The 18,730-nt window shown below is 31.5% G+C and overlaps 1 protein-coding gene across 1 annotated transcript; it reads left to right on the forward strand.

The window, feature by feature from the left end:
* The first annotated feature begins 14,550 nt into the window (after positions 1-14,550).
* On the forward strand, positions 14,551-17,190 carry LOC145101211 (putative protein phosphatase 2C 15). Its single transcript, XM_079038390.1, has 8 exons — positions 14,551-15,247; positions 15,398-15,569; positions 15,659-15,812; positions 15,895-15,958; positions 16,047-16,154; positions 16,240-16,365; positions 16,437-16,672; positions 16,778-17,190. Exons 1-8 carry the CDS (start codon positions 15,035-15,037, stop codon positions 16,980-16,982), a joined length of 1,278 nt encoding a protein of 425 aa, XP_078894516.1. The 5' UTR covers positions 14,551-15,034; the 3' UTR covers positions 16,983-17,190.
* Positions 17,191-18,730: the final 1,540 nt, after the last annotated feature.

Consider the following 18,730-nt stretch of genomic DNA (forward strand, 5'->3'; position numbering starts at 1 on the left):
TTAAAAGGTTTTGATTTTATGATGCATTTCATATCAGTGTAAAACGACTAAACCAAATTGTTTGCCTTTTTAATAAACACCCCATACAAAGGAATTTTGAATCTCATTTCCATCATATCTGATCATTGGCTATCATTAATAAAAAATAATGGACTTGAATTCTTTATACCCACCCTAGGAATGGTGGAATCCATCAAACATGGAATTTGAAGGAATTAAATTTTATCCGTTTGACAACCAAACATAGCATGTAATGATATCTTGAATTCCAATTATTGACATGAGTTGTGATTAAACAAACAACTTGTGTATGAAACATGTCTGTGTGTTTGGTTATTTTCTTACTTTGAACACTTGCCTATATCTAGAGCCCCTTTCAAGATTGTTGGAGACGGTCAAAGGCTTAACCAAAGAAAATATACCCCTTCTTCACCCTTCCATATATATATATATATATATATATATATATATATATATATATATATATATATATAAGTTTAAATACTAATTATTAAACTCTTAGGTTGTGAGTTTGATAGTGTTATTTTCTATAATTTGTTGTAGAAAGGAAGCTTCAGAGCTTAAACGGTCGATCTTGGATTTCCAAAAATTGTTCAAAGTTTGAAAGCACATGCCGTAGTGATGAGGTTAAAAAAAAAAATTGCTTTTCTTTTCACAAATGAATAAAATATCGATTAAATTGATAATATATGATCATACAATTACATAAAAATAAAAACACATAACATTCAAACTTGAAGGACATGTTGGAGGCTTTAAATAATCTACAATAAGGTCTGAAAGATAACATAAATAAATTAAGTTATTTCGACAAGTATAAACAAGAAGTCCTTCTGTGTCACTGTGTCACCTCGATTGGTCTTCAATGCAAAAAAAAACTTCTATTTTCTGGCGCTACAATATCCCAAATTTGAAGAAAATGATTTCCAGGTATCTTATTTATATAATATGTTTTAATTATGATTTTTGGATAATTTAACTAATGAATCAGTTTTTCGTGTGTGCTGACTATTTTGGAAGCTTTGGGGGACCCACGAGAACTTGTGGTTGTGTGTGCAGTTTATCCAATACCATCCAGGTGGACATGTGAAACTCACTGATTTGAAAGAAAAAGAGCAAGGGATGCATCCTAATGATTTCTTCACAGAATTGTCTAAAATTGAAGACGCAAGATTTCTTCTTTTTGCTCTATCTGATTTAATTAGAAAAACATTCTACATATTAAATTACTTTCATATGAGTTTATTTTTGTTGCATGCAAGACTTTTTACAGGTGATTTATTATAAAAAATGATCAACATGTTTTTCAGGTCAACTATGGATCATTGAGTTAGATGAAATTGTATAATTTGTCAATTTGGAGTCTAACTACAGTTTGTGTTGAGAAATTGGAGATGACTTGACTTTATTTATGTTACTTATTAGCAATGGGCTACCAAATGGCTTCTAGCCCAGCGGTATCCAGTGTTGTCTTCCCTCCTTGAGGTCGAGGGTTCAAGTCTCGTGAGGGACATGGGTGGAGAATTAGGAGTAGTGTAGAAGTAGAATAGATTTGTCGTTCTAAAAAAAATTAGCAATGGGATAATTGGTAATTTCACTACCAAATCACAAAGAATTTTGAGAGTTATCTTAGTGAAGTGATCCCAAATTTCATAAAGGACGGAACAAAAATCGCTTTTGTTGGCTACGCTTAGAATCCAAGAAAGTCAATTTGAATTGCAAGAATAACAATGGACTTTACTCTTTTAGCCAACATAGGCAATGCACTTTATTTTTTATTTGTATTAGCAATGTAAATTCATTTCCTCACTCATTATAGCAATATATTAGCAATGTAATTTCCTTGTGGTTTACAATTTTGGGACTTCTAATTATAACATATCATTTTATTCTATAAAGAAATATTAAAAAAATACATGCATCTTTCTTAAATGAAAATCATCAAAGAGTTAAAAAAAATCATTTCTTCAAATATATTCTATTTCATTTGAGAAAAAAACAAAAATGACAGCAAATCTATAAAAATACCTTCTGACCCATTTCGCATGGGTCTCTTATTTTCGGTAAATAAGTAGCCTTTATATTAATTTAGAACTCAAAAGAACCATTAATGAAAAAAAGTATAGTGCATGCCCTTTCATATGCTTTTGATTTTGAAAAATAGTTTGACCATTTACTTCATATCAGATTTGGTTTTTTATATATGCAACAGTTACAATAGTCTGCAAAACAGTTAAAACAAATCGTTGGAATCACAAATTTTGTGTAGGACCAAGTGACGAAAGACATTTGATGAACCAAATTATGTCCATTGAGTTTGTGTTGCTAGATCTAAACTTTTCTTGTGGAACTTGTAGCAAAAGGTTTAAAGAGGTAATGAATATTTTTGTCAGTTTTAAGAAGAATTTTGAAGTGAGTTTTATGGTTAATAATCTCTCTTAAACTTTTTTATCCTCATTTTGATTATTATTAACTAGTTTATAACCCGTGGAAACCACGGGTATAAAATTAATTAATTTTTTATAATAAAACTTCAAAATTATTAATTAATTATTTTAAATAAATTATTAATTACGAGATATTTTTATTAGTTATGTGAAATTATAATCGTTGATTCAATTAATATATAAAATTAATTTTTAATATATATTAGACATTTTTTATTTGTGAATTAATGAAAACAATAATATAAATTTTAAAATTGAAAATGAAGAATAAATACATTGATAAATAACATCACATTAATTAGGAGGTCTAATAAATTTAAAAGGGAGAACTAATAGATTGACAAGTGGCATCATATTAATTAAGATGTTTAATATAGTGACACATAGCAAAAAGACTACTCTTTTATTAGTATAAGGATTAGCATAACATCATTATTAAAATTATTTATATTATTATTAATAGTATTATCATCATATTATTAACATTATCTACATTATTATTATTATTATTATTAACAACTTTAATACAAAATAAAAAGATATTAAATATTTTAGTATGAAATCCTAATAATAAATAAGATAATAAAATAACATCAATTAATAAAGAAAAATAATAAAAACAAAATATTAGTAAATATTTTAGTAGAAAATCCTAATAATAAAATGATATCAAATAGTTTTTTTTTTTGAAACAACCATTAATAAAAAGAACCCTCCCCAAGCAAGCAGCTAGGAGAAGGAGCAAACATTACGGTCTAAGTACAAAACAAATTACAAAACAAGGAAAGAGCACCACTCTTCCCATGAGCTATGAACACCTTTAATCCTATGTTTTGCCCACATATACACCATGGATTTGATTCCGTCTACCACCCGTGAAGGAGAAGTGAAGTACCCTTTAAAAATTCGATCATTTCTATTGCCCATATCATATCGTAGCAAATCGATGTATAACAGTCTTTTTCCTTCGGACATCTTCCACAGAAAAGGGAGATGATTTGTACACAATAATTTTTCTCCGTACACAACAATTAGTGCTTTAAAATGTTATATTGTACAACTCAATAATACATAAATTTTTATGTATTATAAAAAATTGTTATGTACGAATCATTTCCCCACGAAAAACCATAAAATAGATAAGATCCTTTATGTTATGTGTCTCATTATTATCCATAGAATGAATGATATCAAATACTCCCTCCGTCCCAATATTATTGTCCACAGACAAAAAAACACACAGATTAAGAAAAACATTAATTGCCATTAACTTTATATAATAAAATGATAGTTTTGTCCTTGCTTTTCATTTAATGTTCCATTAAATGCTTAGTTGGTTAAGTAATAATGAGGGAGTATTTTGGTAAAAATGTTATTTATTTTTAGAAGTGGACTATTATTTTGGGACAAACCAAAAAGGAAAGATGGACTATAATTTTGGGACGGAGGGAGTAGTTATGAAACTAATAATAGTAATATACACAATAGTGACATACTAAAATTGTTAATAATAATAATAATAATAATAATAATAATAATAATAATAATAATAATAATAATAATTATTATTATTATTATTATTATTATTATTATTATAAAAAAATATAAATTGAAAATCAATTTCCCCGTAAATGTATAGAAAATTAATTATGATGGATTTCCTAATAATACTTATAATAATAGTCACAATAATAAAACGATATGAAATAGTTATAATATTAATTGTAATATTGTACACAATAATTATATACACATTATAGATAATAATTATAATAGTAGACGTAAAGATAAAAACATAGAAATCAATTTTCTCACAAATGTGTTGGAAATTCTCAGGGATTTCCTAAAGTTAAATTTTTTTTAATGGTGCACATCTCCTTAGAAATTCCAAAGAAATGACTGTGAACCTTTTCGTCACCATATGTATTTGTCAACAAATTATAGTCCTAGAAAATTCTTAGGAAATAGATTTCCTATAATTTCTTAGAAAAAATATTTATTAAGAAATTCGTCTGAAATATTAATAATTCCTTTGAAATACCAGCATATATAGTATAGTAATTTACATAACATCTCTCTAAGTTATAAAACAAACTCATAGACTTGGAATCAGGGGGTCATTTTGGGATGTCTAGATCTCTATTTTCGGTTAACAAGTAGCATCTATATTAATTTCAGAACTCAAGAGAACCCTTAATGAAAAGAGAAAGGATAGTTTATGAGCCCCATTGTACGATTTTGATTTTGAAAAATAGTTGGACAATTTATTTCATATCAATTTTGATTTTGTATATTTATAGCAGTTACAACAATCAGCAAAACAATTAAAACAAAAGGTTGCAATCATAGTTTTTAGGTTGAGACCAAGTGGCAAACATCTGATGAACCAAATTATGTCAACTGGGTTCGTGAGGCTACAACTCAAATTTTCTTGCGGAATTTGTAGTAAAAAGTTTAAGGAGGTATTATCCTTATCTTGAATATTATTGATATTAACATAATATCTGTTAGAAAATTGGGGTATGGAAAGACTTGGAAATCCTGAGAAACGTGTTAAACACTTTCAGATTAAAGTATTTGCGTGGTATTCCCAACCTTTAATCGGATAAGACTCAGAAGAGTTTCTAGAATAGAGAATATGAAGTTATGATTTCGTGATTGTTCTTGTACCAGGAAAATAATGACCAAAGAATGATTATGTATATCATTTGTCTGAAAACTGTCAAGGTAGTTTTCTTTGTCCAAAAACTACTCCAACTGTCAAAACGGCTTATAACAGTCACAGACTATCACTAAAACCGGATCATTAAAAAGAGTTAAAACGAAGTCAAAAAACCGGGTTCATTTATAGAAAATTCAGATTTCCCAGCCAGGGGCTCTGCCCCTTGGACCCCGCTCCTAGGGACGCTGCCCCCGGACCCCCGTTCGTTTAGGGGTTTCTCCCCTAAATGACAGTCTACTTTGAATCTTCAATAAACTCAAACAAGTGTGCACTCCGCACCTTCATTACTTGTTTAATATTCATCAAGATTGATTTTTAGTCAACAAGTCAATCCATTACACTTAAATACACATTGATGATGCAAAATCACCAACAATATCATTATTAAAATTACTTATATTGTTATTAACAGTATTAACATCTTATAATGAACATTGTTTGTATTTTGTTAGTCCTAATAAGTTTTTTAATAATAAAACAATATCAAATAATTATAATATTAATACTAATAATATGTAGAACACGAGATTTATCATTCTTTAGTTTGAAAGATATGTGGCCATGAAAGGCGAATGAAGGCTGAAAAGCCAATATGCGTCTATTATTGGTTTGAAAGATATGTGGCCATGAAAGGCGAATGAAGGTTGAAAAGCCAATATGCGTCTATTATTGAATTCATCTGACCCGTACCCATTTATGGAACGTCTAATGACTTTGGGAACATCCAATGCCAAAGTCACTAAATGGGTAAGTTACCAATCCTTAAAACGGACTATGTAATTCTATGTAATATACTTTATACGTTGGGTTACGGACGATCATTTTACTAGTTATAAACTACCCACGATCATTTTACTAGTTATAAACTACCCTTGTGTGATTCCTGGTGAAGGATATACCCAGGGTACGTGCAAGGCAGATAGTTTTAAAGTGGATTCCCCATTCATTAAATATATTAATATGACTTGTTACAAGTGTTGTTTCTATCTACTATTATCTAAAAATAATCAAGTTATTAATGATGTGACGAAACCAAAAAATAACCCCTCACGTTCGAAATTATAAAAGATATCCTTCAAGATCAAATACTTCTATCGAATTAAGTATGATTGTACGTGTGATAGCGTCTGCTATACCAGAAATATAAATGAATCTGATCATTGCATTCGCTCAGGATTCCCTTTTTTAGTTTCCAAAGTTTATTTCTTATTTCAAGATCCCTCGTACTAATTGGAATCAAAGAATTAGTAGATTTGTTCCTCCCAAAATGGTAATGGGCTTGGGTTATGAACTTATCATTTATATTTTGTGTGTGTCAACAAACAATTAGAAATATGTCGACTTTTTAGAACAGGTCCAAGTGAAATAACAATGATTTTAAGCACCTCTTTTTACATTATTTTGGAAACCCAATGACTCGATTCTATGAATATGTAAAATTCAATTCTATGAATATGTAAAATTCAGGATTTTGGTTTGTATTATGACCAAGACCCTTGGTCGTAGAGAAGGCCATGCCCCCCCCCCCCCCCCAAGTTTAGGTGAAAGATTTGCTAGGATATGGGGATCCCAGGCCCGGCCCAATAGGGTGGGCAAACTGGGCGACCAAATTTAAAATAACATGATGACGGATTAATTGCTCTGATACCAAATTGAAAATAACATGATGACGGATTAATTGCTCTGATAAATTTAACAACATGACGGATAAATGAATATAAGGAAAAGATTATACCTGAATGATGCGCTGGATTATATTGATGATGGATTGTGTTGAATGATTGGATGTTTATATGGATAGATTGGATAGAACTCTGCTATTCAGAAATAGAACAACTATTTCAACAGAGAAGACAATTGAGATCAACTCAAGTCTTAAACACTCAAACTTAGCTTGTTTATTTCATTTGGGCAAAGGCCCTATTTATAGGCTCAAGAGAGTCGGTTACAATTATTATTGCAATCGTTTGATTGCAATACGACATACATATTTACATTATAGCCCCCTAGACTATCGAGGGTTACACACTTTATGTTACATCAACCGACACTTAATAATTATTCTACCGACACTTCTATTTAATTACATAACAATCCTTCTACCGACACTTTACATAATGAAAAATATAATAATCCCTTCCCCATTGAAAGGACAGATGCCTTCAATAATGTCTTCAATAATGGCTTTTTTCGTCATTGCTTACGTCATTCCTCCCGCCTTCAAAAAGACATATTTTTGAAAAATGTTTTCTTTCATCGTTAATCTTCCATGAATGGTGTTTCTTCCGTGTTTTCTGAACAATGACTGCAATTGTGTCTTGGTGCATGCATAATATGTTTACAAAGTTGTTTTTTGATATCAGCAGGTAATTCAGCTAATTGATGAGAAAACTTTTCGAAAGGTTGTTCGAAGGTTTCAATTGCTTTCATTGCTTCCGGAGTGATTTCACTGTCTGTTAACGAATAGATAATGAAATTTTTACTGGCGTAATTCACTCTGATTCTTGACTTTTGATCTTTACCATTGCCTATGTGAGATGATGCTAAATAGACACCGGCGAGTGCAAAGATTAGATGATCCTGTGTTGGTGATTCTCGTGGTAGATCATCTTTTGTTGGTTTTTAGTCGTTGCTTATTCCCATGTTTGCGAAAGTAATACTTGGGATAATTAGTTGAGAGTCTTCATCAAACATTGGATAGCTAGAATGCATTTTAATGAATAATCCTCTTTCCTGTTTTGCAAATCGTATTTTATAATTTATGATGATAGTTTGCACAGCAGAAGGGAACTCGCTGATGCAGTGTAAATTGGTGCCTTCTAGATAGATGGTGTCGATGAATCCATGAATAAAATAATCCCATAAAGTCATAGGATCTGATAAGTCGGCTAAGAAGACTGCTTTAGGACCTGGTCGTCTGGCTACTGGGTAAAAGCCCATCAAAGAATGGACTTCGGTGTATGAAATGAGGCTGTCCCATAATTCGGCAAATTTTTTGGCAAATGGTTTTTTCATGGCTTCTTTTTCTTTGGTTGATAGAATGGATTCAAGGGCAATTTTTGCATTTAATTAGTTAAGGGATCTTGGGATGGATACAAGTTTTTGTGGTGTGAAGCTGGATATAGGTTTTTGTGGTGTTAGGAGAACTGTTTTTGAACATTCGACGTTATCTTTTATTACTGCTTTGTATGCCTCGTTGTATGCGGTTTCTGCTTCATTTTTTGTTCTGTAACTTTTGTGAATGATATTTTTTCCAAGAATATATGAACTGGCGATTCCCGAATCGTCATATACTCCTTTGTTTTCTCCATTGAAAATTACGTACCATTTCTTTATATTTTTATGTTCTGCTTGTAGTGGTGGATACTCCTCCTGGTTTGGTGTCATGGTTTGTTGACTTTCATCGGATGATATTTCTTGAATTTCTTCTTTTGGTTACTTTATTGTTGAGCTGCTGACTGCTTCTTCTTTAGATGCTGAACAAGATGATAGAATTTGTATTGTTTGCTGTAGTTGCTCTTTTTCACGTTTGACTACTTCAAGCCGTCTGATTAATGATGCTTCTTGTTCCTCTTTTTGTCTAAACTGGTGTTTGACTTGCTTCATGATGGCTTCCATTTTAATATTTCTGCTGAATGAATATTTGCGCCTTTTGGGTACCTGAATGATTGCTGAATGTTGTTTGCTTTTCATATTTTAAATGATGATATGAGAATTTTCATATCAATGTATGCTTTGGTGATATTTTCATATAACTGTATACTTTATCATTGTTTACTTTGGATGGTATTTTCATACCAATATTTGCTTTAGCAATGTATACTTTGGATAGGTTAGATATGAGGTTTCCCTCATGTTCTAAACCCAATAGTGCTTTCTTCATAGGACTATTTTCCTGAATCCGAATCAGTATCAGTTGTATATGCATAAATATCTATATCTGAATCTATTCCTGAATCTTCTATAGGTTCATACCCGAGATCATATGCAATTTTTAATAAGGTTGGTTCTTTTTCTTTTTTAGTATTTTTTGGACATTTGTAGGCTTTGTGTCCATCTTCTTGACATATCCAACATTTACAATCTTTTTTATTAGATGGACAGTAATTTGTGTTGGATTGATATTTTTTCTTATATTGTTTTCTGTCTCGAAAATATTTTCTTTCACCTTGTTTATAATATTGTTTATATTTAGGTTTATAAGTTTGTTTTTTCCAAACTTTATTTTTATATTTTTGTTTTTTATTATCGTTACAACCATATTGATTAACTTTATTAGATAGGGTATCACAGCATAAATCAATTCTTGCATCTTGTGTTGTTTTTTGTTCTAAGCATTTTTTCTGCATCCATGCTTTTAATATACTTATCCTTGCTCCTAAGGTATCTGCAATTTTATTTTGTTGTAATGCTTCTTGGAAATCTTTTATTACACTTTGACTTACTAATGATGGTAATTTTTGGTAAAACATGTCTAATGCTATCTTTTTTCTAGTAAAATCTGGATTATAATAATGTTCAGAATATTCGCATATAAATGGGTCTAAATAACACATGTTACAAATTCGTAAGTTAGTTAGATGCCATAATGATTCTAACTGAAAAGCTTCTTGAGATGTTTTATCTTCTATTTGTTTTCCTATGAATTCTTGGATAAGCCGATTTAATACATTTTTAAATGTTTCCATAGTGTCAGTGGTTGCTATCATCATCGTCTCTGTTTCATCGAGAGATGAAAGGAAACGATATGCATTGCCCTGTGTTTTATGTATATTATATTTAAGAAAATTTTTTGGATGTAGATTTCTTAATTCTTCAGTTAGTTGAATTTGAATTCCCATTTTATTACTCCATTCTTGAATTTTTGCTTCGGGATTTTGCTCACAATCAATAAAAAGAATATCTTAATTTGTTGGAAAAGTAAATAGTTTAGGTATATATTGTGGAGGTATTTTTTCCCATTTGTTTTGTTTATTTTTGACCATTCCTTGTCTATATAAAAAATTTTCTTCTAACGAAGGTGGTCCATATATATATTGACTTTGATAATCATCTTCAACATATGATTGTTTTCGTTTTAATCCAAAATTGTGTTGTGAATTTCTATACGGATTTAAATAAGGGTTTTCATCATCTGAAGAAAAATCATATATTACTTCTGCGTCATCATTATCTGAATTATTTTCTATTATATTATTTTCTTGAATTTCAGACGGAATTTCTAATGCTGCAAATAATTTAGTTAGTGTTTCTACTTTTTCTTGTAAAGTTTCCATATATATTAAATAAAAATTTTTAGTTTCTTTTTCCTAGTGAATTAGTTATTATTAACGCTTTTTCTATATTTTAAAACTTATTTAACAAATTAATTTTGTTATCTTATCTTCAAGGTTTTTTATTTGTTTTTGTTTCCAATTTATACTATTATTTATTATATGTATTGCTTCAATATTAGATATACAATTTATTATCGATATGTTAGAGTCTATTTTTAAATTTAGAAGAAATTTTTTAGACTGTTTTAATGTTTTACGAAAAAATTTTAATTCTTGTTTATTTGTGTTTAGGCTTGAAAAACTCATAATTATAAATGTTTGTAACGATGAATATTTATAAGAATATATATGATGATGTATGATGAACATATATTCATATGAATGAAAGATTTAATGTTCAAAATAATAGTAAGAACGTTACTTAGCTCTGATACCAAATTTAAAATAACATGATGACGGATTAATTGCTCTGATACCAAATTGAAAATAACATGATGACGGATTAATTGCTCTGATAAATTTAACAACATGACGGATAAATGAATATAAGGAAAAGATTATACCTGAATGATGCGTTGGATTATATTGATGATGGATTGTGTTCAATGATTGGATGTTTATATGGATAGATTGGATAGAACTCTGCTATTCAGAAATAGAACAACTATTTCAACAGAGAAGACAATTGAGATCAACTCAAGTCTTAAACACTCAAACTTAGCTTGTTTATTTCATTTGGGCAAAGACCCTATTTATAGGCTCAAGAGAGTCGGTTACAATTATTGTTGCAATCGTTTGATTGCAATACGACATACATATTTACATTATAGCCCCTAAACTATCGAGAGTTACACACTTTATGTTACATCAACCGACACTTAATACCCGGCCCAATAGGGTGGGCAAACTGGGCGACGACCCCGAGTCTCATAATGGTTTTGGGCCCCAAAATTAATTCGACTTTATCTTTAAATATATAAATTGTTTTGCAACGATATTCAAAGTAGTTTAAGGTTAGTTGGTTAAGACTTACGTCATGATATCTATTATCTAAGGGCCACGGTTCGACTCCCCTTCCACTCTTTTTATGCATTTTTAACTTTCAAGTTTTAACCCAAAGATATACATAAAGGAAAATATGATGTTGAAAATAATTGTTTTTCTTTTTCCGTATACCGCCACTTTGATAAATATTGTGGCCCACATTTCAAAATCTAAATTTGATTATGCTAATCGTTTTTTTTAGAAAATGATAAAAATAGCCATTTACACTAATTGTATTACAAAAATAGCCAAAAAAAATCGAAATTACAAAATTAGCCAACGATTTCGCAGATGGAGATGCCCCATCTGCGAAATGAGCATCTCATCTGCGAATGTACAAGCACCTAAAGCACAGCTCGTTTTTCTTTTTCCGTATACCGCCACTTTGATAAATATTGTGGCCCACATTTCAAAATCTAAATTTGATTATGCTAATCGTTTTTTTTAGAAAATGACAAAAATAGCCATTTACACTAATTGTATTACAAAAATAGCCAAAAAAAATCGAAATTACAAAATTAGCCAACGATTTCGCAGATGGAGATGCCCCATCTGCGAAATGAGCATCTCATCTGCGAATGTACAAGCACCTAAAACACAGCTGTGCTTTAGGTGCTTGTATATTCGCAGGTGCTTTTAATTTTTTTTTTTAATTTTTTTTTTCTGTATATATAGGGGTAATTTCGCAGATGGAATACGTCCATCTGCGATTTACTCTCATTCTATCTACGAAATTGTGGTTTTTTTTTGTATTTTTTTTTTAGTTTGACTATGAAATGAATTGGTTTAACTACGAAATCATGTTGCTATATAAAAAGTTTTGTAGAAAAATATCATTTTGGTTGTTATTTTTAACATAGTATCTAGATTCGGCAAGAGTAAGACGTTTAAAGGAATTTTTTGGGAGGCGTGTAGTCAAACCAATTCATTTCATAGTCAAACTAAAAAAAACTACAAAAAAACCCACAATTTCGCAGATAGAATGAGAGTAAATCGCAGATGGACCTATTCCATCTGCGAAATTACCCCTATATATAAAGAAAAAAATTTTAAAAAAAAAAATTAAAAGCACCTGCGAATGTACAAGCACCTAAAGCACAGCTGTGCTTTAGGTGCTTGTACATTCGCAGATGAGATGCTGATTTCGCAGATGGGGCATCTTCATCTGCGAAATTATGGGCTAATTTTGTAATTTTGATTTTTTTTGGCTATTTTTGTAATCCTATTAGTGTAAATGGCTATTTTTGTCATTTTCTCTTTTTTTTTCTTCATATTTTTATTATTAACCTTGAATATTATTTAAGCCCGCAACTTATTTTCCATTTTCCACTAAGATATTTGATATTAATGTTTCCTTTTTTGTTAAACCTTTTATATTCTTACTGTATTATTATCTATTTGTTAGTAAAACATATTTTTTATAGTAATGTTACGACTCCAAGATCTATAGATGTTATTTTTAAAAGAATTAGTTTTGTCATCCAAAAAAGGGTTGCGGCACAGCTTGTTGCTCGTTACCCGCAACATCTATGTAAATCTTTATTATGAATTTGGTAATGAAATGATTGCAAGTTTTTATAGTTTGAAAATCAAGTATTGAATCCTAAATTATATTAAGTGTTAATCAAAATATTGTAAAAACATATTAGTTATTTTATTTTTAATATATTTAATCAATCAAGTTATACATGAAATAGTATCTTTTGAATATTCCTCTTTGCTATTTTTTCATTTTTATATAATAAAAAGCAAACTGAATCGAAAAATCGGTGTTTTTTAAAACTCAAAAAACAAAACCGTTGTTTTTCAGTCTGGTCCGACTTTCGCTTTTGGTTTGGCATTTGTTTTTTGCACATCTTTACAGCTGAGTTGGTTCTTTTATTTAGCTAACACCCCTAAAAACTAATATATTTTTAGCAATATAATTTTTTTTAATAAATAATAAGAGGCCTCTTTTTTGTTTTCGCCCCGGACCCAAAATACGTTAAGACCGGCCTTGGGGGATCCTCAAGCTCTTATGAGATAGTGTTACCATTTAACATTTGCATTTGTATTTGGGTCGCTTGTCCCTTATTTTAGGGGGTGTTTGGCTTAGCTTTTTAGAAGCCAAAAGATCTTTTAGGAAAAGATAGAAAGCAAAAGATGTTTGGCAAGTGCACTTTAAAAGCTACTTTTGGATTTGGATACAAGTAAAAAATGAACTTTTTGGAAAAGTCAGGAAAACCTGACTTTTTGTGACTTTTCCAAAAATGACTTTTGTCCCCTGAAAAGCTAAGCCAAACACCCCCTTACAGGCAAACAAGTCACTTATGGTTAGACCAAAGGCTTTTGTCTCACAATCATTTTTTATGGACATAATTGCTCTCTTCTTGTATCATGATCTTCTATATCTTATCAATTAAATTATATGATTTTAGTAACAAAGTATCTAGGTAATATTTTAGATGCAAAGTTATATATTAGCTATTTAGTTTGATATCTTATCAATTAAATTATGTGATTTTGTTAATTTACCGATACTTAAGTCATTTATCAAACTTTTACTAACTATACTTAGTCATTGACAAGCCGCGTAAGCATACATACCGTCCTACTCCTTTTACCCTAATCTAAAGAACATCTAAAATTCAACGTTGAGGGATCTTTTAGTTTTATGTAACCTAATATGCCACTAAACCGACATTTTTGAAAGCTAATTTTTCGATGGATTATGCGCACAAATCAAATTTGAAGAAGTCGGTAATTAAAAGGGTTGGAATCAAGGGGAATTTTCAGTGTAGTTTCTTTTTCTTTTAATCTTATTATTTGTCAGATAAAATAAAATAAAAACATTAGATAATTCCTTTTAAAAAATCTCCGTTCGCTGTCTGGTGTGGTGGATGTGGATGTTCCTCTTCTGACATTCTGACCTGGGTTTTTCAGTTTCTTGTAATTAATTTATAAATATACGTATATATTTATACATATAATACTCTTTAATGTTCGTATACATATATATGGAATTTGGGTCAATACAGCTAAGAGTGCTGACGTTTATAAGGTTTAAATGATTGGGGGAATTGATTTCAAGTTCATAGCTGTCAGCCATTCCGCGTTGTTTTTTCCTATTTTTGACGATTTCATCGTTCTTGTTCTTTTTCCTAGTACAATTGTCGGCTCCCCAGTTGTTATCAGATCTGCATTTTGTATTCATATTGTTTTCAATTGAATTCTTGTGGGTGTTTAGCATTGTTGCAGAATTCTGGGATCTCGAAGTTCAGTTAACCTGTTCGCAAGTTTCCTCTATACTATCATATAAATTCTTTCATTTCGATACAGTTTTGCTCTCAGATTTCATTTCTATTCTACTTCTCGTATGTTGGTTTTTGATCTGTTCTTACACCAACATAAGGTGTAAATTAAACATTCATCAGGCAGAATTTTGTTTGTGGTAGGAAATTTTGAATGTGATGATTAAAAGTTGAAATTTTGGGGGAATTTCTGTAAATTCAAACCGGAGAAGAAAGAGATTTCCGATTATAAGTATGGGGTCGAGGGTAGAGAGTCACCAACATCACCCTGATTATGTCTCTTTAGCTGCACTGATGAGCAGAGAATTGAAAAGTGAAAAAATGAAGAATCCATCTGTGAGATTCGGATGTGCAGCTCAATCCAGAAAAGGCGAAGATTACTTCATGATGAAGACGGATTGTCAGGGACTTGATGAAAACCCTTCTTCGACTTTCTCTGTTTTTGGGGTACGTGATGCTAAATTTTACAATCACTCAATCAAATATTTTGAATACTTTGGTGCTTCGATCGTATTTCTATCTTTCACGATTAGGGTTTTTGATTTCTGTAACTGAATCGAATCAAATATCAGTCAAACATTTCGTTTAAATTTCCAGATTTTTGATGGTCACAATGGGGACGCTGCAGCAATATATTCGAAAGATCATCTTTTTAGTCACGTCTTGGACGCCATACCTCGTGGTCTTGGACGCCATGAATGGCTTCAGGCTTTACCTAGAGCTTTGGTGGCAGGTTTCGTAAAAACGGATAAGCAATTTCAAAGCAAAGGTATGAAGAACTTTGCAGAAACAAACACACACACATCAATGATCAAACTTCTTGTATAAACACTAATCTGTTCATCGACTATTCAACAGGTCTAACATCAGGAACAACTGCTACCTTCGTGATTATCGATGAATGGACTGTAACAGTTGCTTCGGTGGGAGACTCTCGTTGCATTCTTGATACCCCCGATGGAGCTGTATCTGTCTTAACCGTTGACCATAGGCTTGAAGAAAACACCGAAGAGTGAGTAGAATGTCTTTTTTCAAATTCCCAGACTTATTTCTTGATAGGAAACATGGATTTGATTTCAAAATCCGATTTTTAGAAGGGAACGTGTAACAGCAAGTGGAGGCGAAGTAGGGAGGCTCAACGTTATCGGTGGCCCTGAGGTTTGACCTTTATAAAGTCAAAGAAAATGATCGATTTCTATTCTTAATTAGCTTCATTTCGTGATGGATTCTGTTGAAATTTTGTCAGATTGGACCCCTTCGTTGCTGGCCAGGTGGGTTATGTCTTTCTAGATCCATCGGCGACATGGATGTCGGCGAATTTATCGTTCCGATACCTCACGTGAAGCAAGTGAAGGTAAACAAACAATCACTCTCTGTTTTCTGATCTTCATTTTCTTTAAAGATTCCGTTTATAAGTGTTATTTTTCCGGTTTATAAAGCTTTCGAATCGTGGTGGAAGGCTTATAATCGCTTCAGATGGTATTTGGGATGCTTTATCGTCGGAAGCAGCCGCCGGATCATGCCGCCGTTTGCCGTCTGAACTTGCCGCTAGGCAAGTAGTGAAGGTAATCGTCTTCTTTTTTCCGCATGAAACACGAATTTCAAAAACAGATTTCTAATTTTACGATTTATACAGGAAGCATTAAGAACAAGGGGACTAAAAGACGATACAACGTGCATAGTTGTCGACATAATTCCGCCGGATAATTCACTCCCACCACCTTCTCCTCCGCGTAAACCACAGAGCAAGCTCAGATCGATGTTGCTCCGAACCAAATTCCGTGGTTCTGTAACTAAATTGTCAAAGAAACTGTCGGCTGTAGGAATCGTAGAGGAACTGTTTGAAGAAGGTTCAGCGATGCTTGCAGAAAGGTCAACTATATTTTATATGTTTTATATGAATATATGATAACTACTGTTTCTTCTTTGGGTTTTAGATCATTAATGGCGATCTTGATTTTGTTTTTGAACATGTAGATTGGGGAATGATGACACGTGTAATTCAAACACATCTGGACTGTTCATGTGTGCGGTGTGTCAAGTTGATGTAGCTGCAAGCGAAGGTATATCAGTTCATGCAAGCTCAAAACCATGTCGACAGGGTCCTTTTCTCTGTGTTGATTGTCGGGATAAAAAAGATGCGATGGAAGGAAAACGACCTAGCGGAATCAGAGTCATTTAATCTCGAATCTTTTGTTGTTCTACACGAAAATTCTTTTGTTTTTTCATTGTTACTTAATACTTAATTCTATAGGCCATTATAAGTGCAGAAATCATTAATAATAATGTTTATAATGAGTTGTATACCACTAATTCCATGTATTTTTATTGTTACTAATTTGACATATCAAGTATTCTTGTATGATATATTAAAAGGTTTATTTGTCTAATTTGTATTTTGTGAGTTTTTTTTTTTTTTTTGTAATATGTGGATTTTAATCTTAAATTCGATGGATTAAAAGTTAAAAACCTAACAAAAGTATGAGCCTAATGCTATGGGAGCTTTGTATTTTCTAAAAGTATTTACCGATAGATAGTACTTTAAAATTTAATTACCAAAATCTAAGTAGATTTTTGTATTTGCTTATCTTTTTAACTTAGACATCCACGTCATCTTTATGTGTCTGGTTTCTTCTCCCCATCGTAAGTGTCAAATCCCCATGAACTACGATTTTGGTCTAATGCATAGACAATAATGAAAGTGTAAATTATGAACACAATTCTTCATGTACCACATTTTCAGAGCTTAAAACTATTGGGTATGACCAAAGAAGTTAATTTAAGGGTTCCATAGGCTTCGAGTTCCTTTACAAACTTTATCTAGTAATTTCTCCATGGACTATTTGATTGCCATCTGGCCCAACTCAACACCTACTGGACACTCTTCTCAGCAGCAGTGCTGGCCCAATTCGTCTGTTGCCCAACAGCTGGTGCATCTCACTTATGGTGGACAGCCCAATGGATGGCCATGGTTCCAATATCCACAAAACTCGGAGCCCACCACTCTCCCTCAAGCGTACTATGAGCCAAAGAGAGAGTGCAAGGTTAAACAAAACGTGAATCTGGTCAAAGAGAAGCTTGAAGTGAAGGATAGTGTGACCGGAGGAGTGTTGCCCTCCCCTGAAAAGACATGTTTAGAGCTGAGGCGCCCTAGAACACTTGAGGAAGGTTGGAAGAAAAAACCGAAGCAGTTGATAGCGAGTTTAAAATGCAAAATCTTGAAAATACAAAAATTCAAAAGTTTTAGAATGAGACATGGCGGTGCAATGATATTTTGAAAAGAGAAAAACGAAAAAAATATTGTGTGAAAAAACTGGAGAAGAAAAAGAGGAAGTGACTTTGGCTTCGTTTGAAATTTGTTGAAGAGTAATTTGGTTGTTTTATTTTATGTTGTCATTTTCAGTTTGTTTTTGTTTTTGTTTCATTAAAAATCAAAAAATATTTAAAAAAATAATAAAAATTAAATTAACAAAAAAAAACATTTATTTTTGTTTATGTATTGTTAGTTTAGTCATTTTTTGTGTTTAGTTTGTTATGATGATTTTGTTGAGTGTGTAGCTATTTTTGTTAGTTGGGAGTGAGATGAGACAAATGATAAATAAATCATTAGCGTTGTGTGTTCAATGAACATCAGATTTTTTTTGAAGATGACACTCCATCAGCGAGTTTTCCGCACTTAATGCTTAATTCTCTTTTTATTTCTCAGGACGAGCAACGTTTAAAATTTGGGGATGTGCTTAGTGTCTGTTTTTCATTCACTAAATGATTTTAAAAACATATTTTTACCCCTAATTTAAAATTTTGTACATGAATTTTGAGCTTAAAATGACAAATTTACGTTAAATTTTATGATGAATTCAAATCACCTGATTGGTATTTTCATTGCCTTTCAGTTAGGATTGACCTCCTTTGGTGAGCCCCTCATCACCT

The sequence above is a fragment of the Lactuca serriola genome, chromosome 4 (assembly GCF_051521515.1).
Source record: "Lactuca serriola cultivar US96UC23 chromosome 4, Lser_US96UC23_V15, whole genome shotgun sequence".
In the NCBI taxonomy this organism is placed as follows: domain Eukaryota; kingdom Viridiplantae; phylum Streptophyta; class Magnoliopsida; order Asterales; family Asteraceae; genus Lactuca; species Lactuca serriola.